This window comes from Quercus lobata, chromosome 6, assembly GCF_001633185.2.
Source record: "Quercus lobata isolate SW786 chromosome 6, ValleyOak3.0 Primary Assembly, whole genome shotgun sequence".
Classification (NCBI taxonomy): Eukaryota; Viridiplantae; Streptophyta; class Magnoliopsida; order Fagales; family Fagaceae; genus Quercus; species Quercus lobata.
The window spans coordinates 32,848,199-32,866,204 of NC_044909.1; the positions used below are offsets into that span (position 1 = coordinate 32,848,199).

The 18,006-nt window shown below is 34.0% G+C and overlaps 1 protein-coding gene across 1 annotated transcript; it reads left to right on the forward strand.

Moving 5' to 3' along the window:
- Positions 1–983: 983 nt before the first annotated feature.
- On the forward strand, positions 984–7,068 carry LOC115994577 (calcium-dependent protein kinase 28-like). Its single transcript, XM_031118781.1, has 12 exons — positions 984–1,756; positions 2,816–2,946; positions 3,171–3,212; positions 3,379–3,490; positions 3,679–3,757; positions 4,053–4,222; positions 4,581–4,707; positions 4,968–5,083; positions 5,179–5,286; positions 5,384–5,446; positions 5,600–5,773; positions 6,484–7,068. The coding sequence occupies exons 1-12, from the start codon at positions 1,346–1,348 to the stop codon at positions 6,646–6,648; spliced, it is 1,698 nt and encodes a 565-aa protein (XP_030974641.1). The 5' UTR covers positions 984–1,345; the 3' UTR covers positions 6,649–7,068.
- Positions 7,069–18,006: the final 10,938 nt, after the last annotated feature.

Below are 18,006 nucleotides of genomic sequence, written 5' to 3' on the forward strand. Positions count from 1 at the left end.
CAAATATCATGGTTCAATTTTTTTTTTTTTAATAAAAAAAACTTGGATGATCTGTACTTCCCTCACATAAATTTGGTAATTATTCATTATTAATTTAGTATCACTTTGTTATATTTTGAGAGTATTGAATAATGAATTATTTAAAAAACATTGGTTTTATGCAGGGACCGAAATGTACTAAATAATTTTGAGAGCAACTATATCCCTTTGGTTATATTACAAGAGTTTTATTAATTTTTTCAAACAAGGGTTCAAGTCCCCATTCCTCCTTGTTGTAACTAAGGTTATCGATTCCGTATCGTACTGGTCGGTACGACCAAAATATACTGTACTGGCCAGCAATTCGGTATGCTCGACCCCCCTTTTACGTACCGGAAAAAATATCGGCTATACCGGCCGTACCGGCGAAATCCAACTGTACCGGCCGGTAATTGGATACCGGACCGAAACATGAAATATACATTTTTTTTTTCTTTTCTTTTAGTTGATGTTAAAGTTTAAAACTATGAATTATTTGTTCTTAATTGAAGTAATTTTTTATGGAAAACATGAATTTTTGAGGTATTGTTTTATGGTAAATAGAGATTTTGTGTGTGTATATATATATATATATATACATATATTAAATATATAAAATAGCGGTAAACCCGAAACGATACACTGATTTTGACCGGTATCCGAAATATATCGTATCGGTGGCCAAATTGATACAGTCTCCGGTACAGTATTGACATCCTTGATTGTAACAAATTATTTTTAAAATGGTTACCTTTTGGTCAATCGTTAAGAAACTATTTTAAGAAAATTTTACTACTATTTTTATGGGAAATTTAAGAAACTATAAAAATATTAATAACTTTTTTTTTTTTTTTTTCCTTAAAGACTTTCCTAAAATTAACCAACATATCAAGTGTTTTATGTATATGACCATATCAGTTGCGGTTAGCTCAACATCAAATAAAAGAGTTGAGGTTCGAACCGGGTCATACTCCTACTACTCCTAGCCCCTTCCCCTTCTCTTCCCTTTCACATTTTCTCTCTCCAAATTAGTTTTGTTTCTTTAAAGGGTCTCTTTTTTGACCACCATCACCACCCTCTCTTTCTTCCCTGCTTCCTCCTATGTGCTTCTACCTTTCCTATTTTGTTATCCCATCATTCGTACATACATACATTCATTGTCTCTCTATCTCTCTCTCTCTACTTGCCTGTGCAAATAAATTATTGATTTTTAGGGGTACTATATAATCTAAACCTTAGTCATGTTTTTGATCCATCAAAACCTCTGAAAAAAAAAAACAAAAAAAACCTCTCTTCTCTGTATCTTTCTCTCTTTTTCGTTTCAATCATGGGTGCTTGTCTTTCTGCCACCAAAGTCAGTGGCTCTAACAGCAACACCCAAAACCACACAACCGTCAATCACAACCGCAGAGAGAGAACAAAATCACAAACAACGACGACGACGACGGCGACGACGACGGCAACTACGAAGAAACACGAGGCTTCGAGTCATCAGAGACAGACCAAAGCGAATGAGAGGAATTCACATCAGCTGAGACCCAAAGAAAAACCCGTTTCGAGAAGACAAAGTGGGGTGATCCCATGTGGAAAGCGCACCGACTTCGGGTACGCTAAGGATTTCGACAATTGTTACACGATTGGAAAGTTGTTGGGACACGGTCAGTTCGGCTATACCTATGTTGCTACCGACAAGTCGAATGGGGATCGAGTCGCCGTCAAGAGGATTGAGAAGAATAAGGTAGTTTGTTTGTTTCTTTGATTTCTGTGAATTAGGTAGTCATCTTCTACTTTTTTTTGGGGTCTATTTGTGGGATTTCGTGGTCTTTGTGGCCTCATTGACTCTGGATTCTTGATGGGTTTTTGTTAAAATTTTGGTTTTTGTATATATGAATGAAGTATTTGGATTTCAATTCCGGTGTTATTTGGTTAATAGGGGGGCTTGGGAGAAATTTGGGATTAGAACTTTGGGGGATTTTGTTCCCCTGATTATGGATTGGAAATGGTGATTTTGGTCCCAATATTTCTGGAGGACTTTTTTCTTAATCCTTTTCCTATGGAGACCTGGCTTCTTCGATTGGGTTTTTAGTTGACTTGCATCTGCATTGAATATCAATCTTGAAGTCATGTTGCTTTGCAGTCTTAACTGGTTTTCTAATGCCTGGAAGATCGATTTTCCCATTTATTAAGTTCCAATTTTTATATAGTTATGAAGAAATCACCATGGACACCTGAAGGATATGTTGACGAATTGCTCATATGCCTGATGACTGATAACCTATTCCGTTTGCCACTGGTGTTTTCACTTAGCTTTTAGCTTATTTTGCTTATGTACAATTTTTTTAAAGCCTTACTTTTTTTGAAGTACAAGTATACTTTAGCCCACTTTTAGCAAAAAAAACAATCATCAAAGTTCAAGGGTTACTTTGACAGCTCTGTTGGGCTAAATCTCAGTATGATAACGACAATAGCATTTTGCATTATTGCGTGTTTTGCAATTAGTGAATTAATGGGATTGTTTTGGAAACTTACTCAGCGTGATTCTTTTCTTCTTAAGGAATTTGAGGTGAGTGATAATTGTTATGTATTCTCCTCTGGTTAGGTAAATGTGCTCCTAGAACTTCTATCATTGCAGGTCAATGGAAGAACACTAAAACACATTTAGGTGGCTTGATTGAAGTTGAAAACTCTTAGATAGAATAACTTTCATTATCTTTAATTCCGCAGAACTTTTGTCCTCCCTTATTTTTTGGAAAATATTTTTAAAAAAGTTTCAGAAAAACCTTGGATTTGATGGCAGATGGTTCTTCCTATTGCTGTTGAGGATGTGAAGCGAGAGGTCAAGATTTTGCAAGCCCTTACAGGTCACGAGAATGTTGTTCAGTTTTATAATGCATTTGAGGATGAGTCTTATGTGTATATAGTAATGGAGTAAGTTTTGCTTTCATGAGCTTCTTTTCAAACTATACCATTCTCCATTTGTTTTTTCTGTTCGCATAATTGTACTGTGTCCTTTTTCTGCTTGCTTGACCTTCATTTATTAGATAAGATTTTGCACTTCTGTTTTGCCATTTTAATCTCCTTTTTTAATTTTCTTATTTCATTAACTGTCCATATCTTGAATTTGTGTTTTTTTTTTTAATCTCTGTAATCAGGTTATGTGAGGGTGGTGAATTGCTGGATCGGATATTGGCCAAGTAAGAGTTATTTTAGTCATGGGTATCATATCTTTCATTGGTCTTCCCAGGAGTGGCTAAAAAATTGGCTAATAGTGTTAATGGCCACAATATTTCCATTTTTTTTAAAAGTATTTTGATTAATTAGTGATGACACCAGTACTTCTGCTTGATTCATTTAACTCAGGAAGGACAGCCGTTATTCTGAGAAAGATGCAGCAGTAGTTGTACGGCAGATGCTCAAAGTTGCAGCTGAGTGTCATTTACATGGATTGGTACATCGAGACATGAAACCAGAGGTATAGCCATTAGCCAGGTTCACTAGAAGGGGCATAGTTTGCTCAGTTTTCTGCCCGCACTCATTCTCCTGTACTTTCCCCTTTTTTGTTTATTTAACAAATGGAAATAGTAGGTTTCACAATAGTAGTGAACTAGTCAAACTAGTAACGATGCTTGACACTGGTTCCCTTGCATTTGCTGCATGTAGAATTTTCTTTTTAAGTCGACTAGAGTGGATTCAGCTTTGAAAGCCACAGATTTTGGTTTGTCAGATTTCATTAAGCCAGGTGGGTAAAACTTCTACTACATTAGTTCTATGAGATTCAACTTTTTTGTGTGTATAAAATATATTTTTCTAACCAATGAACTCTAGTTTTAATGGCACTTACTCCTTCCATAATAACGGGATGGAGAGTGAAGTTGTGGGTGCATGTGGAACACCCCCCCCCCCCCCCCCCCCCCCCCCCCCAAAAAAAAAAAAAAAAACTCAACTGCTTCTTGTTCTTTTGAAGCTGTTATTCTACATGTATATCTGGTCATGCATTTGATTCCTCTAAAGCCATATGATTACAAACAATGCAGGAAAGAAGTTTCAAGATATTGTTGGCAGCGCTTATTATGTCGCTCCTGAAGTATTGAAACGCAAGTCTGGGCCTGAATCAGATGTCTGGAGTATTGGTGTGATTACCTACATTTTGCTCTGTGGGAGGCGCCCCTTCTGGGATAAGACTGAAGATGGTATATTTAAGGAGGTTGACTACAATCTTAATTTAAACTACTCTTTTTTTCCTTTCTAGCGGGACAAGTGATTATGCTATTTTTATTTCTTCTGAGTAGTTTATGCTACAATCTCCAGCTTTTGTATTAGATGGAAAACAGGACACCACCCCCCAAAAAAAGAAACATTCAGAAAATAAGTCTCACAGCTTTTCATTTTCCTGAATAAATTTACCTTTGGAGTACTTGATAATGTCTGTATATTAATGGGCATTAGCCAATGTATAAGTGCAGTCTAGGGAGGGAGATCATCACCATGTGTCTTCAATATTGCTTCTTTTTTCCCCCCATAGTTTTCTTGTGTATACTTATCTAACTGTCTCACTTTTGCAGGTCTTAAGAAACAAGCCTGATTTTCGCCGCAAACCATGGCCTACCATAAGCAACAGTGCTAAAGATTTTGTAAAGAAGTTACTGGTGAAGGATCCTCGGGCAAGACTAACTGCTGCCCAGGCCCTATGTATGTATTGAATTTGTTTCTTAGTAAATATCAATTTTGATTACTTCTGGCATATTGGAATTGGCTAATGCAATTCCAAAAAATTTTAGTTTGTGAGTTGTGACTCAAACTGAGATTCTTTTGGTTTTCTTTTTATTTTACATTTTAGTCCCTGAGAATAGTTACTGTGTTCTGTTCTTCCCCCCTTCTATGCTCATATAAACCTTTGGGGGGGGGTGTGGGGAGGGATTAACTCATCTGATTGGTTTCAAAATTTCCAGCACACCCGTGGGTTAGAGAAGGAGGCGACGCATCAGAGATCCCTATTGATATATCTGTTCTTAATAATATGCGACAATTTGTGAAATACAGTCGGTTGAAACAGTTTGCTCTAAGGGTGAGATAATTTCCTTTAATATTTTTTTTAAGTCAGAAGGAAAGTAGTTTTTTTTTCCTCATCCATCCTTTTTCGACTAATTGATTGCATTGCAGGCATTGGCTAGCACAATTGATGATGAGGAGCTTGCTGATCTCAAGGATCAATTTTCTGCTATTGATGTGGACAAAAATGGTGCTATTAGTCTAGAAGAAATGAGACAGGTAAAAGTTTTTCTTCATTATTCAACTTGGTTTACATTCTGGTACCATGTCTCTCTCTCTCTCTCCTTTGGTCCTAACATGGATGGTTTTTATGCAGGCCCTTGCTAAAGATCTCCCTTGGAAGATGAAAGAACCACGTGTCTTAGAGATTCTGCAAGCGGTGAGCATTTCCCCCTTTGGAGTTGGAAATAAGAAACTATCATACTACTCTAACCCAACTTCAAGAAATCTGACATCTATACCTAACTGTACTTCACTTTGGCTTGTGAATACAGTTACTTTTTAAATATAATGGAGTCTTTCATTAATGCAGATTGACAGCAACACGGATGGCCTTGTTGATTTCACGGAGTTCGTGGCAGCTGCTCTACATGTGCATCAATTAGAGGAGCACGACTCTGAGAAGTGGCACCAGCGGTCTCAAGCTGCATTTGAGAAGTTTGACATAGATAAAGATGGTTTTATTACTCCAGAGGAACTGAGACTGGTCAGTGATATATTTTTGCATTAAAATTACCCTTAATCTCAGTTTTGCTGACTCTTTCCCCAAAGAGTGTAAGACACAGATGACAAAAAGAACTGATGCACACAAATGATCCTGGGTTTTTTATCCTTTTTTTTTGGGTTTAATCAGGGATTCGGATAATTTTTTGTCCCCCTGATCAATTAAGACTGGCAATTACATTGGACCATAACTTGCTTAGTCCTGGGTTTGTGCACTGTTGTCTTTAGACCCAGTTTGGCCCTTTCTTTTGTGCCAAGTGATATTAATTTTGCACGAGATCTTGTAGCATACATAAGTTTGCACACAGTGACAAAGTAATTCTTATACATGGCATTTATTTAAAGTCTAAATCAGTGTTCTGAACCTAGAGTAGACTAGAGGGTGCAAGTCTGACTCTCTTAGTCAACCTCCCTGAAAATTTACTGGTTTTGTGTTAGTTCCTGAATCCCACATCTTCCTTTACCTGTTATACTATAGGTTTGCTCCTTTAGAAGGCCTGTAGTTTCAGTGGCCAAGTGTCATTGCACTTGTAGAATTTTTTGGGATCAAAATCCTAGAACATGCATTAATTTGGGGTTGGGGTGTGCTTGCCATTGGGCAATCCTGGTTATGACAAGCAAATGATGTGCTTATCTATTTGAGCATTATAAAGATGTTCCTGTGATTCTGAAATTTGCTTCATTGCTTTGCAGCACACGGGCTTAAGGGGCTCCATTGACCCACTTCTTGAGGAAGCTGACATTGACAAAGATGGGAAGATAAGTCTATCAGAATTCCGTAGACTTTTACGAACTGCAAGCATTAGTTCACGAAATGTGAGTAGCCCTTCCGTGCACCGGAATTCCCAGAAGAAGTAGATTGGAACTGGAGTTTTGAAGATTGAGAGAAGTGATAGAGGTTAAGAGAGGTGGAGTTCCTCTTTCTTAGATTTTTTTAATTAAAAATTCTACTCAGTCATAGAGATGCCCTCATCTACTTCTATCACTATCCTGTGGAGCTCCTTAAACTCGAGTATTATATGATAGGATTCTGGATAGGTTTGTGAATACATTTCATCCAGAATTGTTTGATATGAGTTGGTGTGGATCTACATGACAGGTGGCTCCAGGTATGTTGGTTAAACTGGTCTACATCCTTTTGGAGTATTCGGAATATCTTGTTCATTCCCTACAAATTGTAACGTGTGACTATAAATAAATTGTTAATGAAAATTATTGGATTAGGATTCATTTCTGTTAATAATGTTATTAGAAGTCATTTCTTCCAATTTTCTTTTAGTGTTTTGGATTGCATTTATTCGGTGTAACACTATATTTGAAATGCAATAATCATAGTGTGTTAGAAGATGTTGAGATGTTTTACCAATGCAAATATGCAATAAGAACCAGAATTAAGGGAAAGAGTGGGCTTCCCCGATTGCTTAATTAATAAAATTTTTTTTTTTTATCGGGCTGGGAATCAAATTTTGCGCATTGTAATCAACTTATTTTTTTAGATATAACTATAGTTTAACCAGCTCTTAGTCTATATGAACAACTAACAACTAATTTTTCAGGAAAGCAAAACAAAAGTTTTTGAACTATGATTTAAGTAATTGACTCGGGAAACAAGTGGTAGATACTTCCATTTTATCTCTTAAAAAAAAAAAAGAAATCATTAAATTCATGCATTCATAATATAATAAGAGTTGGAATATTCATCATAATGTTAGCAACTGCTGGCAGCATCCTAGAATACTATTTTTGTCCTTTTAAAAGGCAAAACTGAAGTCTGGCATTCAAGTCTCGAAGTTTAAATGCCAACCATCCATTGTTCTTTCACCAAGAAACGTCATCCGCTCTTTTTTGTGATAGATGGCAAATTTGACACTTCTGTTTTGGGTGTGATGTTATGGCCTGTATTTGTAATTGGAAAACTCTAGATATATCCAAAAAAAATCGATAGAATGTCTAAGTGTTATCTTGTGATTGGTACACCTAAATTCACTATTTCAATAAGTATCCATTGTTGTCCCATGCGCAAGTATTATAATTCAATCAACATTCAAGTATGTTGCAATTGGAAATCTCTAAAGATACATCAAAAATATCTACAAAATGCTTAAGTGTTATCTTGTGATTGGTAAACCTAAATTCACTTTTTCAATAAGTATTTGTGGTAGTCCCAAGTACAAGTGTTATAATCCAATCACATGTTGACATTTAAATATGTTGTGAAATTTGATATGAATTTAAGTGTAATGTAAGTAAATTAGAATCCTTTTATTTGGAATAGGTGGGATAGGTTTAACTTTTATGTGATTTTTGTTTCTTTTTTATTTTTTATTTTTTTTTGAACGGAAATCTATGAGAAAAGTATTGTAAGAAACTTCCAACGAGTTGGGTTTAGATTTCTTGTGACATACGCTAAAATCAATGATTTGCCTTAGGTATCATGGCGGTGAAAGACCATAATTTAGGCCCAAATAGCAAAAGTGGCTGGGTGGGATATCATATGGGCGAGTTGGGATTTCTCATCCAAATCAGGATGGGGCACGGCCATTCACGCTTATCCTGTTACCAAAGAAATGAATCAAAGTGTTATAATGGCAAAAAAGAAAAAGGTTCTCTTTTGATTCAGGACAATCACTGTCCACTGACACGGAGTCTTACGTGACACAAAATGGCAATTTTTTTTTTAAAATGTCATTCCATCCAACTAAATGTTAATTTGTGCCACCCAATATTTTAAATAATGTTTTTTTTTCAAGCAAATGTGTAACGTAGTGCTTACATAAAAAAATTTAAAAAAAAAAAAAATCTATCCAACACTATTATTTTTGAAATAAACATGACAAGTGCTATTCCATGCCAATTAACGTACCTGCCTTATTATTATTATTATTATTATTATTATTATTTTTGTTGAAGTAATCGACAAAAAAAGAAGGTAGTATTCCAGTTAGGCTACGTTTGGATAAGGTGTTTGCGTCTGCGTTTTCATGTTTTTTTTTTTTTTTTTTTTTTTTTTTTTTTCACGCATTTTTGAGCTTTTTGAGTACTGCGGTTACTGTTTATGTACTGTTTAATAAACAGTAACCGCAAATTTTAACTTTTCCAATTTGTTTCAACCAATCACAACACATCGTGTACTGTTTACAGATCCATAAATTTCACTTTTCAGCAACTTTTTCATTAAAAATGGGTCCCACGATACTATTCACACATTTAAAAATTATTTTACTACAGTGTTTTTCAGTTTTCAATTTCAGTTTTCAATTTTCAACTGTATTTAAATGGACCCTTAAGTTAATGTTTTTATTTTTGTATAATATGTCACTATCTAAAAAGATTCAAAAAGTAGTGGAGCGCATACATTTTGCGAGGTTGGAGTGCACTGTGCACATGTTTAGACTCTGCCAGGCCTCTATTGGATGTGGATGAACCCAGACTTGGTGGGCCTGCCTGTAGCTTGCTTTGCAAACTACAGTGGGATACCTCAAACGCCATTTCTCATTTGTCTTTTCCTGCTAGTGTGACATTACTTGGTTGTGCAGACCAATCAATATTGCCCGTGAAAACACCACCACCACCAAAAGAAGGAGAAATTATAAGATTCACATGATGGACAAGTGATATGGTCCACCATTTCACTATAAAACTTTCAACTATTTAAAATTGTTAGTTAGAAAATTTTTTTAAACAGAAATTAATTACCGACTCAGCAATTTTAAACAAATGGAAGTTTTTTAGTGGAATAATGGACAAGTGACATGATCCATCAGAAGACTCTATTATTTCTCCAAAAGAAGTGTGTGATTATTTCTGACTAATTATTTAGCATCTCACGTGATATAATTGAGTTTCCCTAATTAAATTATAACGAGATTTACCCTTTTTTTTTTTGGTAAAAGGAGAGAGTATTGTATCCAACTTAGAATGTAACCATCTAGTGTTGGTAGTGCCAAATTGCTAAATTGTCAAATTTAATAACCAATATAACAAAAATGAGGCTGCATCAGTTGAGCTAAATGTAAAATTTTTGGCTTTTGAGTTGTAATGTACAGACATCTTTGGCAGTACACTATAACTCAGATGTTATACTTCTTTTTTTTTTATATATATATATTTGCCCTCTAATTATTATAATGATTATTTCCTTTTTATTTTCTCTTTCTTTCTTTTCTTAGTTTTCCATTGCACTCCACTCTTTAGTCTTCACTTCAATTTCATCATCTCCCCTCTAGATTTTTTTTCTCTCTTCCTCCACTCTCGCCGACCCAAGCCATCTCCCATGCCCACGTGCTGACCAAAGCCACCGTCCTTCTCTTCTCCCTTTCAATTTTTTTTTCTTTCTTCCTCCGCTCGTTGCCGACCCAACCCCCAAGCTGACCCATCTCTGCCTCCATTGCCAACCCATCTCGCTCTCTCTCTCCTTTCTTTGGATTTGAGTTTTTTTATTTTTTTATTTATTTTGTGTTAGGGATTCATTTTGGGTGCCACCAATTGTTTCAAAGCTTGCTCTCCGATTTACAGGGGAGTAGTTACTTCTATATTCTTTGTGTAATGCTTCAGGGTTTTTGATTTGGGGTCTTTGCTTCTAGTCTCCTAGAATTGTATTTTTCATGTATCTAATTTATTGTTTAAAATGTTTGTGAGAATTTTTTTGGAAGTTTATATTTGAGAATTTGCTGTAAATGTCATGTTGGAAATTGTTTTGGGAATTTTCTGTTTATAGGGAGGTGTATGTTTGTTGTTTCAAATTTTTTGCTGTAAATGTCATTTGAGAATTTTTTGTTTGCAGGGAAGTTTATATTTGTTGTTTCTAATTTATTACAGTAAATTTCATGTTGGGAACTGTTCTGGGGATTTTTTGTTTGCAGGGAAGTTTATGTTTTTTGTTTCTAATTTATTGTTGTAAATGTCATTTGGGAATTTTTTGTGTGCAGAGAAGTTTAAATTTGTTGTTTTTAATTTATTACAATACATGTCTTTACTTTTAGTTTGCTTGGAAGTATATATTGTTGTTTCTAATTTTTGGAGTCACAAGGAGACTTGCCATATTACACTAGTATCATACAAGGGGATATTGATATTGACTCACCACTTATGGGTATATCTCAAAATAATCAAATGTTCTTTTTTGATTCTCCACCAAGTTGAGCATGCCTCTTCTAAGAGCATCTCCAATAGTTTCAGCAAATTTTTGTACTGTTTGGAGAATGAACAGTGACATTTAGCTTTTACATACCCACTTTTTCAAATACACTTCCAACAGATTCTCTATCTCATTTAAATATTATTTCTTCATTCATTCTTTATTCATTCTCTATCATCATTTATTTTTCCTATATTTATTCCCAACAATTATATTTTTTAATGAAAAGTGTTATATTTACAACATTTTTTGCAATACTTTCACAACAAAATTTATGTGAAAAGTTCTTACTAATTCTAATTTGAACTCACCACTAAAATTATCTTTTTTCTCGCCAATATTAACTAATAACAATTTGTTACTTAAAATGTATTGTGAAAATATTGTGGTAAAATTTCTTAATTAGGATTTTTTATTTTTTATTCTTTCATTTCATTCTCCTCCGTACACGTGTCCTCTATCCCCCTTCTTTTATTTCTTTTTCTCCTTTTCTCCTCCAGTACCTTCCAGCAACGTCTCATTTGCTCCTCTGTTCCTCAAAAAAAAAAAAAAAAATTGTTCTTCTCATCAGAGAAAAGACAGAGACAGAGACAGAGACAGAGGAGAAAAATGGGAGAGATTGGCTTGGCCTCCACCGCCGCTCTAGCTGCCGCTCTAGCATCTCCACCGCAAGGCTGGGTAAGATCGGCCTTTTTTTTTTTCCATACTTGCTTGTTCTGATTCAAATTTATTTTAAGAATTGGATTTTGTTTTGTGGTTTGTGTTTGGATTAGTTCTTTTGCTCATGAACAGGTCTCTCTCTTTTCTCTTTTTTCTTTTATTTTTTCTGATTTCATTTGGTTTATGAGAAAAAAAAAAAAAAAAAAGCAACGACAACGGAGAGAATGAGAGAATGAGAGGGAAAAAAGAAAAAGAAAAAAGGAAGCAACGGAGAGAATGAGAGAAAAAAAATAAAGAAATACGGATAAGAGAGAAAGAATTGATAAAATAAGGAGTTGATATAATATTTTAATGCAAGAAATTCAATTGCTAATGAACAGTAGCTCATCAGATCTGATGAGCTACTATTCATTAGCAAAAAAAAATTTCAGATATAGCTAAGCTGTTGGAGCATGAACAGTGCACAAATTCTCCAAATTTTAGCTAATATACCCGGATACAAAAGCTCTTGGAGATGCTCTAATAAAGCAAAACGGGATAGTAACTTTAGTGTAGAGGAAGATCAACTCCTAGTGTTAGCATGGCTCAATACTAGTGTCAATGCCATACACAGTAATGAGCAAAAACAAAATACATTTTTGTGAAAAAGTTTGGAAATACTTCAAGGAGCATAATACCTCTGATACCACACATATTGCTATTTCCCTAATAAGTCGTTGGGGAATGATTAACAAGATAGGGTTTAAATTATGTTGCAATAGTGTTAACATACCCATTCACCAATATTTTGAAGATACCAATCATGTTATATATATATATTAGATTGCCAACGCGAAGCTTTTGTATAAAAACAACTTTCGTAAACACTTTCACTTTGAACATTGTTGGTTCTTGTTGAAGGACCAACCAAGTGGAGTGATTCTAAAGAAAGATCGAGAACATTGTTAGCTCCAACTCCGGATTCAACATCTATTGCCGAGGGGGATGGTGGGTCCTTACTTGATGACACTTCCAATTTTAAGAGACCGATTGGTAGAAAGGTTGAAAAGGCCAACCGAAAGAAGAAAAAAGCTACCGAAAAAGATGTTGGAGAATATTTGGCCAAGAAAATGAAATTTATTGAGGAATCACAAGAACAAGAAAAAGAGGGTCTTCGTATCAAAGTAGAAAGGGTTTGCTTGGAAGAGTTGAGGGATAGGGAGAGAATTCGATTGGAAGAGCATAAAATTAGAATCGAGGAAGGAAAAATCGGTATTGAGAGGGAAAAAATTTGTATCCAAAATATGTTAGATGAGAGAATCATGTTGGTGGATGCAAGTGCCTTGGCCAGAGCACAAAAACTTTTTTATGAACAACTCCAAGAGGGAATCATTGCAAGACGAACTTCAATTAAATAGTTGGGTTTGACCTTATTTTTGGATATAGCTTAGGCCATAATGTATTTTGTTATGTTAGGAAAAGGTTGGCACATGTAGATGATGCCTTGGTATGACCCTATTTTGGTAGTAGTTTGGCTTTCATGTATTTTGGTAGTAGCTTATGATAGGCCTTCACTTGTGTAATCGTAACTTTTTAGCTTATATAAAATTCTCCTTCCTTATGTCACTTGCTTTTAATCTTAGACTAAATGATTGTTTGAACCTGAATGATTTGTTAGCATTGTATCTGTCTTGCACACTCTATTTCCTAGTATTTTCTATTCCATTCTTGGTACATGAATTGTTGTATTTAGTTTATCTACTTTCTTACAGAAGTAAGGAAAACATTTCTCTTTATTATAGTAAACCATTTTATTTTCTGAAGGTCAAGAGAGGTCTAAGTTCAAATTCCGTGATATTCTTTATGTTGTAGTAATGCCCCTTTTTCAAAATCTCTATCTCTCATTCACCTTTCAGGTTTCAATCTTATTCTTCATTTTTTATTAATGCACTATGAGTATGGCTCCATGCTTTTAAATTCTAAATGGTTAATTGATATTTTTTGCATGCCCAAACATATTCTCTTTATAAAGGAAAGGTTGAGTTAGGATCCTTTTATTCATTTTCTCATGTTGGACTCTCTTCTCTGGTTTTTGGATAGATTGCTTCTTGTTTCTTGTGCTTATATACATGAGATTGTGCCATTGATCTTTGCTTCTTGGTGTTGCATGTTGTACTAATGTTTAAAATTATGGCATTAAAAGCATGGATTGATATGAGAAGCAAATTTTCTATTAATCTTGCTTGTGTTATGACTTGTGCGTGTGCATATGTAATAATTGCTTATGGCATTAACAGCATGGATTGCTTATGTTTCTTGTATTTATAGTAATAATTGCTTTCCAATTATCTTGAAGGTTGACTCCATGAGTTGCTATTTGTTTCGCAAGTTGCTTCTTGATGACTCAAATGAGGATGAGATAATCAAACAAGTTGTCATGGATTCAACATCACAATGTAAACATTGTCGCTATCTCAAACATAATCATTTGACAGACAATGAAAGGCTTTATCTTGACTACTTTGCCCCTTCTTGAATATATGCTCCCAATTTATTTCGTAGGAGATTTCGGATGATGCGTCCTCTTTTTCTCCATATTCAATCTAAGGTAGAAGCTCATGACTCTTTGTCCAAAAAAGAGATAGTGCCAACAAATTTGGTTTATCTTCCTTACAAAAGATAACTGCTGCATTTAGAATGCTTGCATATAAAGCATCAAGTGATTTTATGGATGAATATGTGCGGATTGGAGAATCCACTACATTACAGCATTTGAAAAAATTTGTTACTGTGGTGGTTGATGTTTTCTTTGAAGAATACTTAGGATAGCCAAACTACGAAAACATTGCTAGTTTTTTAGTCCGTGGCCAACATTGGGGTTTTTCATATATGTTAAGTTCAATTGATTGCATGCATTGGAAATGGAAAAATTGTCTAGCTACATGGAAAAGTCATTATTGTGGTCATATTCATAAGCCAACTATTATTTTGGAAGTAGTAGCATCATATGATCTTTGGATATGACATGACATTCATTTTTTGGGTTACTTAGGTCAAATAATGACATTAATATGTTAGAGCGGTCTCCTATGTTTTCTAAGCTTGCATAAGGACGTGCTCCTGCAATTAATTACTTAATCAATGGTAATGACTATACAATGAGATATTATCTTGCTGATGGCATATATCCAAGTAATGTTATTAATTCTGTTTCGGAACTCGTTTCAGTTTGTTTAGTGGAACAGAATATTTCGACACCGGCCAATTTTGGCATATCGTTTCTGGATGTTTCGGGTTTAAATATACATACATATATATATATATATATCCCACTTTTATAATTTTTTTGCATGAATTATGCTAATTTCCATAGCATTTCATAGTTATTATTAATTTATTATAATAAATTAATGACTCACAATGTGATAACTGATAAAGAGACTGGAGAGCTCTATGCCTACACAAAGTAGACTCTCTGTTCAATGTACTCTAGTAGGCAGCAGTATTAATAACCCATCAATTCATTCAAAAGCCAAATAAAATAATAATTTTCAAATTCGCTAAAAGATAATCATATCTTGGAAGTAGGAACCATTCAGAACTTTACCAAACCATAGCCATTGTTCAAAAATAACATGAAGTCTCAAACTCTAAAGCACTTTGAAGGTTTGACGTGAAGACAAGCAATTTGAAGGTTTGACAAAATGTGAAGACAAGCAAGTGAAACAATGCAGTTAAGAAAGAAAATAAAGCAAAAAAAATAAAAGGGAAAAGCATAGATCGGGTATGCAAATGAAGGTTGTTGAAGACACTGCCATTGTTGTTAACTTGTTATTTTCCTTCTCTCTTCTTAATTTCTTTTTGGGTTGTGATTATTTTCTAGTGAATTTAAAGCTTTAGATCTTGTCAAAATAGAAGCTTTAGATGTGTGAATGGATCTGTGAACATTTGATTTGAGATGAAGTTGTAGAATAGATTTTTTTTTTTTAAGAGAAAACTAATCCCAGCCGAAATTCCCATTTCGCCCGAAACTAGCCAAAATTGACCGGAACGGCCGAAACATCCCGAAACAAACCGAAATTTGACCCAAGGTGGAATGGATGGTACTAACATTCTGGATTACACGCTGGCACGAAAAATTCCGACCATTCCAACCGGAACGAAACGGAATTAATAACATTGATCCAAAGTGGGCAACATTTATGAAAACAATCCCAACTCCATGTGGACAAAAATGACAATTATTTGCAAAAGTCTAAGAGGCATATTGGAACGATGTTGAGTGTGCATTTGGAGTGCTTTAAGCATGATTCTCATTTATTTGTGGACTTGCACAATTTTTCCATCTTGAAACACTCCAAAAGATTATGAAAGCATGTATAATTCTCCATAATATGATTGTTAAAGATGAGCGGAAGAAAATAAATTAGTAGACTTTGATTATGAAAAAATTGATAAAGTGGATAATCCTCCTATAAAAGTGTAACGTGAATAAGCAAATGGATTCATGACATTCATTCAAAGTCATGGACGCATTAGAGATCGAGAAATTCATTTCAACTCCAATCGGACCTCGTTGAACATTTATGAAAATTGTAAGGTGAGGTGTAGGAACCTGAGTGTGTGAGTTGTTGATGTGAGTTTTATTGTAATTTGATATGAGTTATATATGTGAGTAATCTTTGGACTATATTGTTGCATCTATAATATGTACAGGGCCGGCTGAACCTATAGGCGACTTAGGCCACCGCCTTAGGCCCCGCCTTGTAAGAGGGCCCCCAAGTAGTAATAATATAATATATAATATTGTTCTCTAGTTTATATATATATATATATATATATATATAAAACCGTTTCTCACACTGAAGTGACATGAATGCTAATGCCATCACCATATCTTTAGTTTGCAAAAGAAAAGATTACAAAAGACTCGTTTCTTACACTGAAGTGACATGAAATCCCATCACCAAATCTTTAGCTTGCAGAAGAAAAGATTACAAAAAGCAGAAATCTTTAGCTTGTAGAAGAAAATATTACAAAAGGCAAAAAGAAGAAAAAAACGCCCACTCTCTGACTCTCTCTAGTCTCCATCTTGATTCAAAAAAAAAAAAAAAAACACTATTTTTAGTTGACTTACTCATCAATTGGTGTTGGCAATAGACTTGGTGTGTTCATAGATCTTCATTTCAGGTTCATTTTTTGTTGTCTCCTCCTTTATCTCTTTCGTCTTCTTCATGGTTTGCTACTGGGTGTCTGGGTTTTTTTTTTTTTTAAGAAATCAGATTTAGTGTGATGGACTTAGTCTTGGTGAATCAAGTTGAGTCCGACATATTTTGCTAGTGGGCTAGTCTTAGTGGATCCAATCAAGTTAAGTCCTACACATTTTGCTATAAAAAAAAAAGGTTTATTTCTACACAAAAAAAAGAGTATTGATAACAAAATTATAAATTTAGGATAATTTACTTTGTATTAATATTAATTTTAATTTTTTTGTGCAAGTTTAAAGTGTAAAGTGATCATATTAAGTAAAGCTACAATTGTGCTTTTGATAAACCGGGTTCTATTGTTTTATACATTAAATTTATATTATTCTAGTTAAATTGTAATTTTTTTTTATTATAGATTGTATTTCATTTATTCGTAAATATTTTTTAATTACAAATGTCTACTAAAAAATATCCATCCGGATATGAAAAACTAAAAAAAAAAAAAAAGGACAGAGAAGAACTAATTGAATCTCAAAAAGGAGCTATGGACAAATTTATTACTAGTAAAAAAAAAAAATCTTGCAGAAAATTTGAGTGAAGGTTTCATAAATGAACAAGAAATTCATCAAAAAGAGTTAGAAGATAATGAAAATATACAACAAAATGATAATAACGAAGGTGGTCATGATAATGTTCAAACATGTAATGTCACCATTCTTGATAATGAAGCTCAAAATAATTTAGAGCAAAGTGAAAATATTAATGATCAACCTAATTATATTCCTACAAATATTTTTGATCCAAGTCAATGGAAAACTATTGATATAAAATTAAGAGATTTGTTAGTAGAAAATGGTCCAATAAGAGTTGATGATCTAAACTTTCCTATAGAAAAGAACTCTAGACATTTTTCTACTACGCATTATATTCAAAAATTACCAAATGGGGAGAAACATGATAGAAAATGGTTAGTGTATTCGAAAGACCTAGATAAAGTATTTTGTTTTTGTTGCAAGTTGTTTAATTCAAAATCTAATACAAATCAACTAGCTAATGGAGGAACTAAGGATTGGAAAAATATTAGTTCTATTTTAAAAATCATGAAACAACCAATGAACATATTACTAATATGAATACTTGGATTAATTAAGAACTAAGATTATTGAAAAATAAAACAATTGATAAAAATGTCCAAGAACAAATTAAGAAAGAGAAAAATCATTGGAAAAAAGT

Bases quoted from the DNA above. Each gene is read 5' to 3' on its own strand.
- LOC115994577 (XM_031118781.1), top strand. From the start codon at position 1,346: ATGGGTGCTTGTCTTTCTGCCACCAAAGTCAGTGGCTCTAACAGCAAC. The intron at 5,287-5,383 runs GTAAAAGTTTTT...GTTTTTATGCAG, and splicing joins GTCTAGAAGAAATGAGACAG to GCCCTTGCTAAAGATCTCCC. The intron at 5,774-6,483 runs GTCAGTGATATA...ATTGCTTTGCAG, and splicing joins CTCCAGAGGAACTGAGACTG to CACACGGGCTTAAGGGGCTC.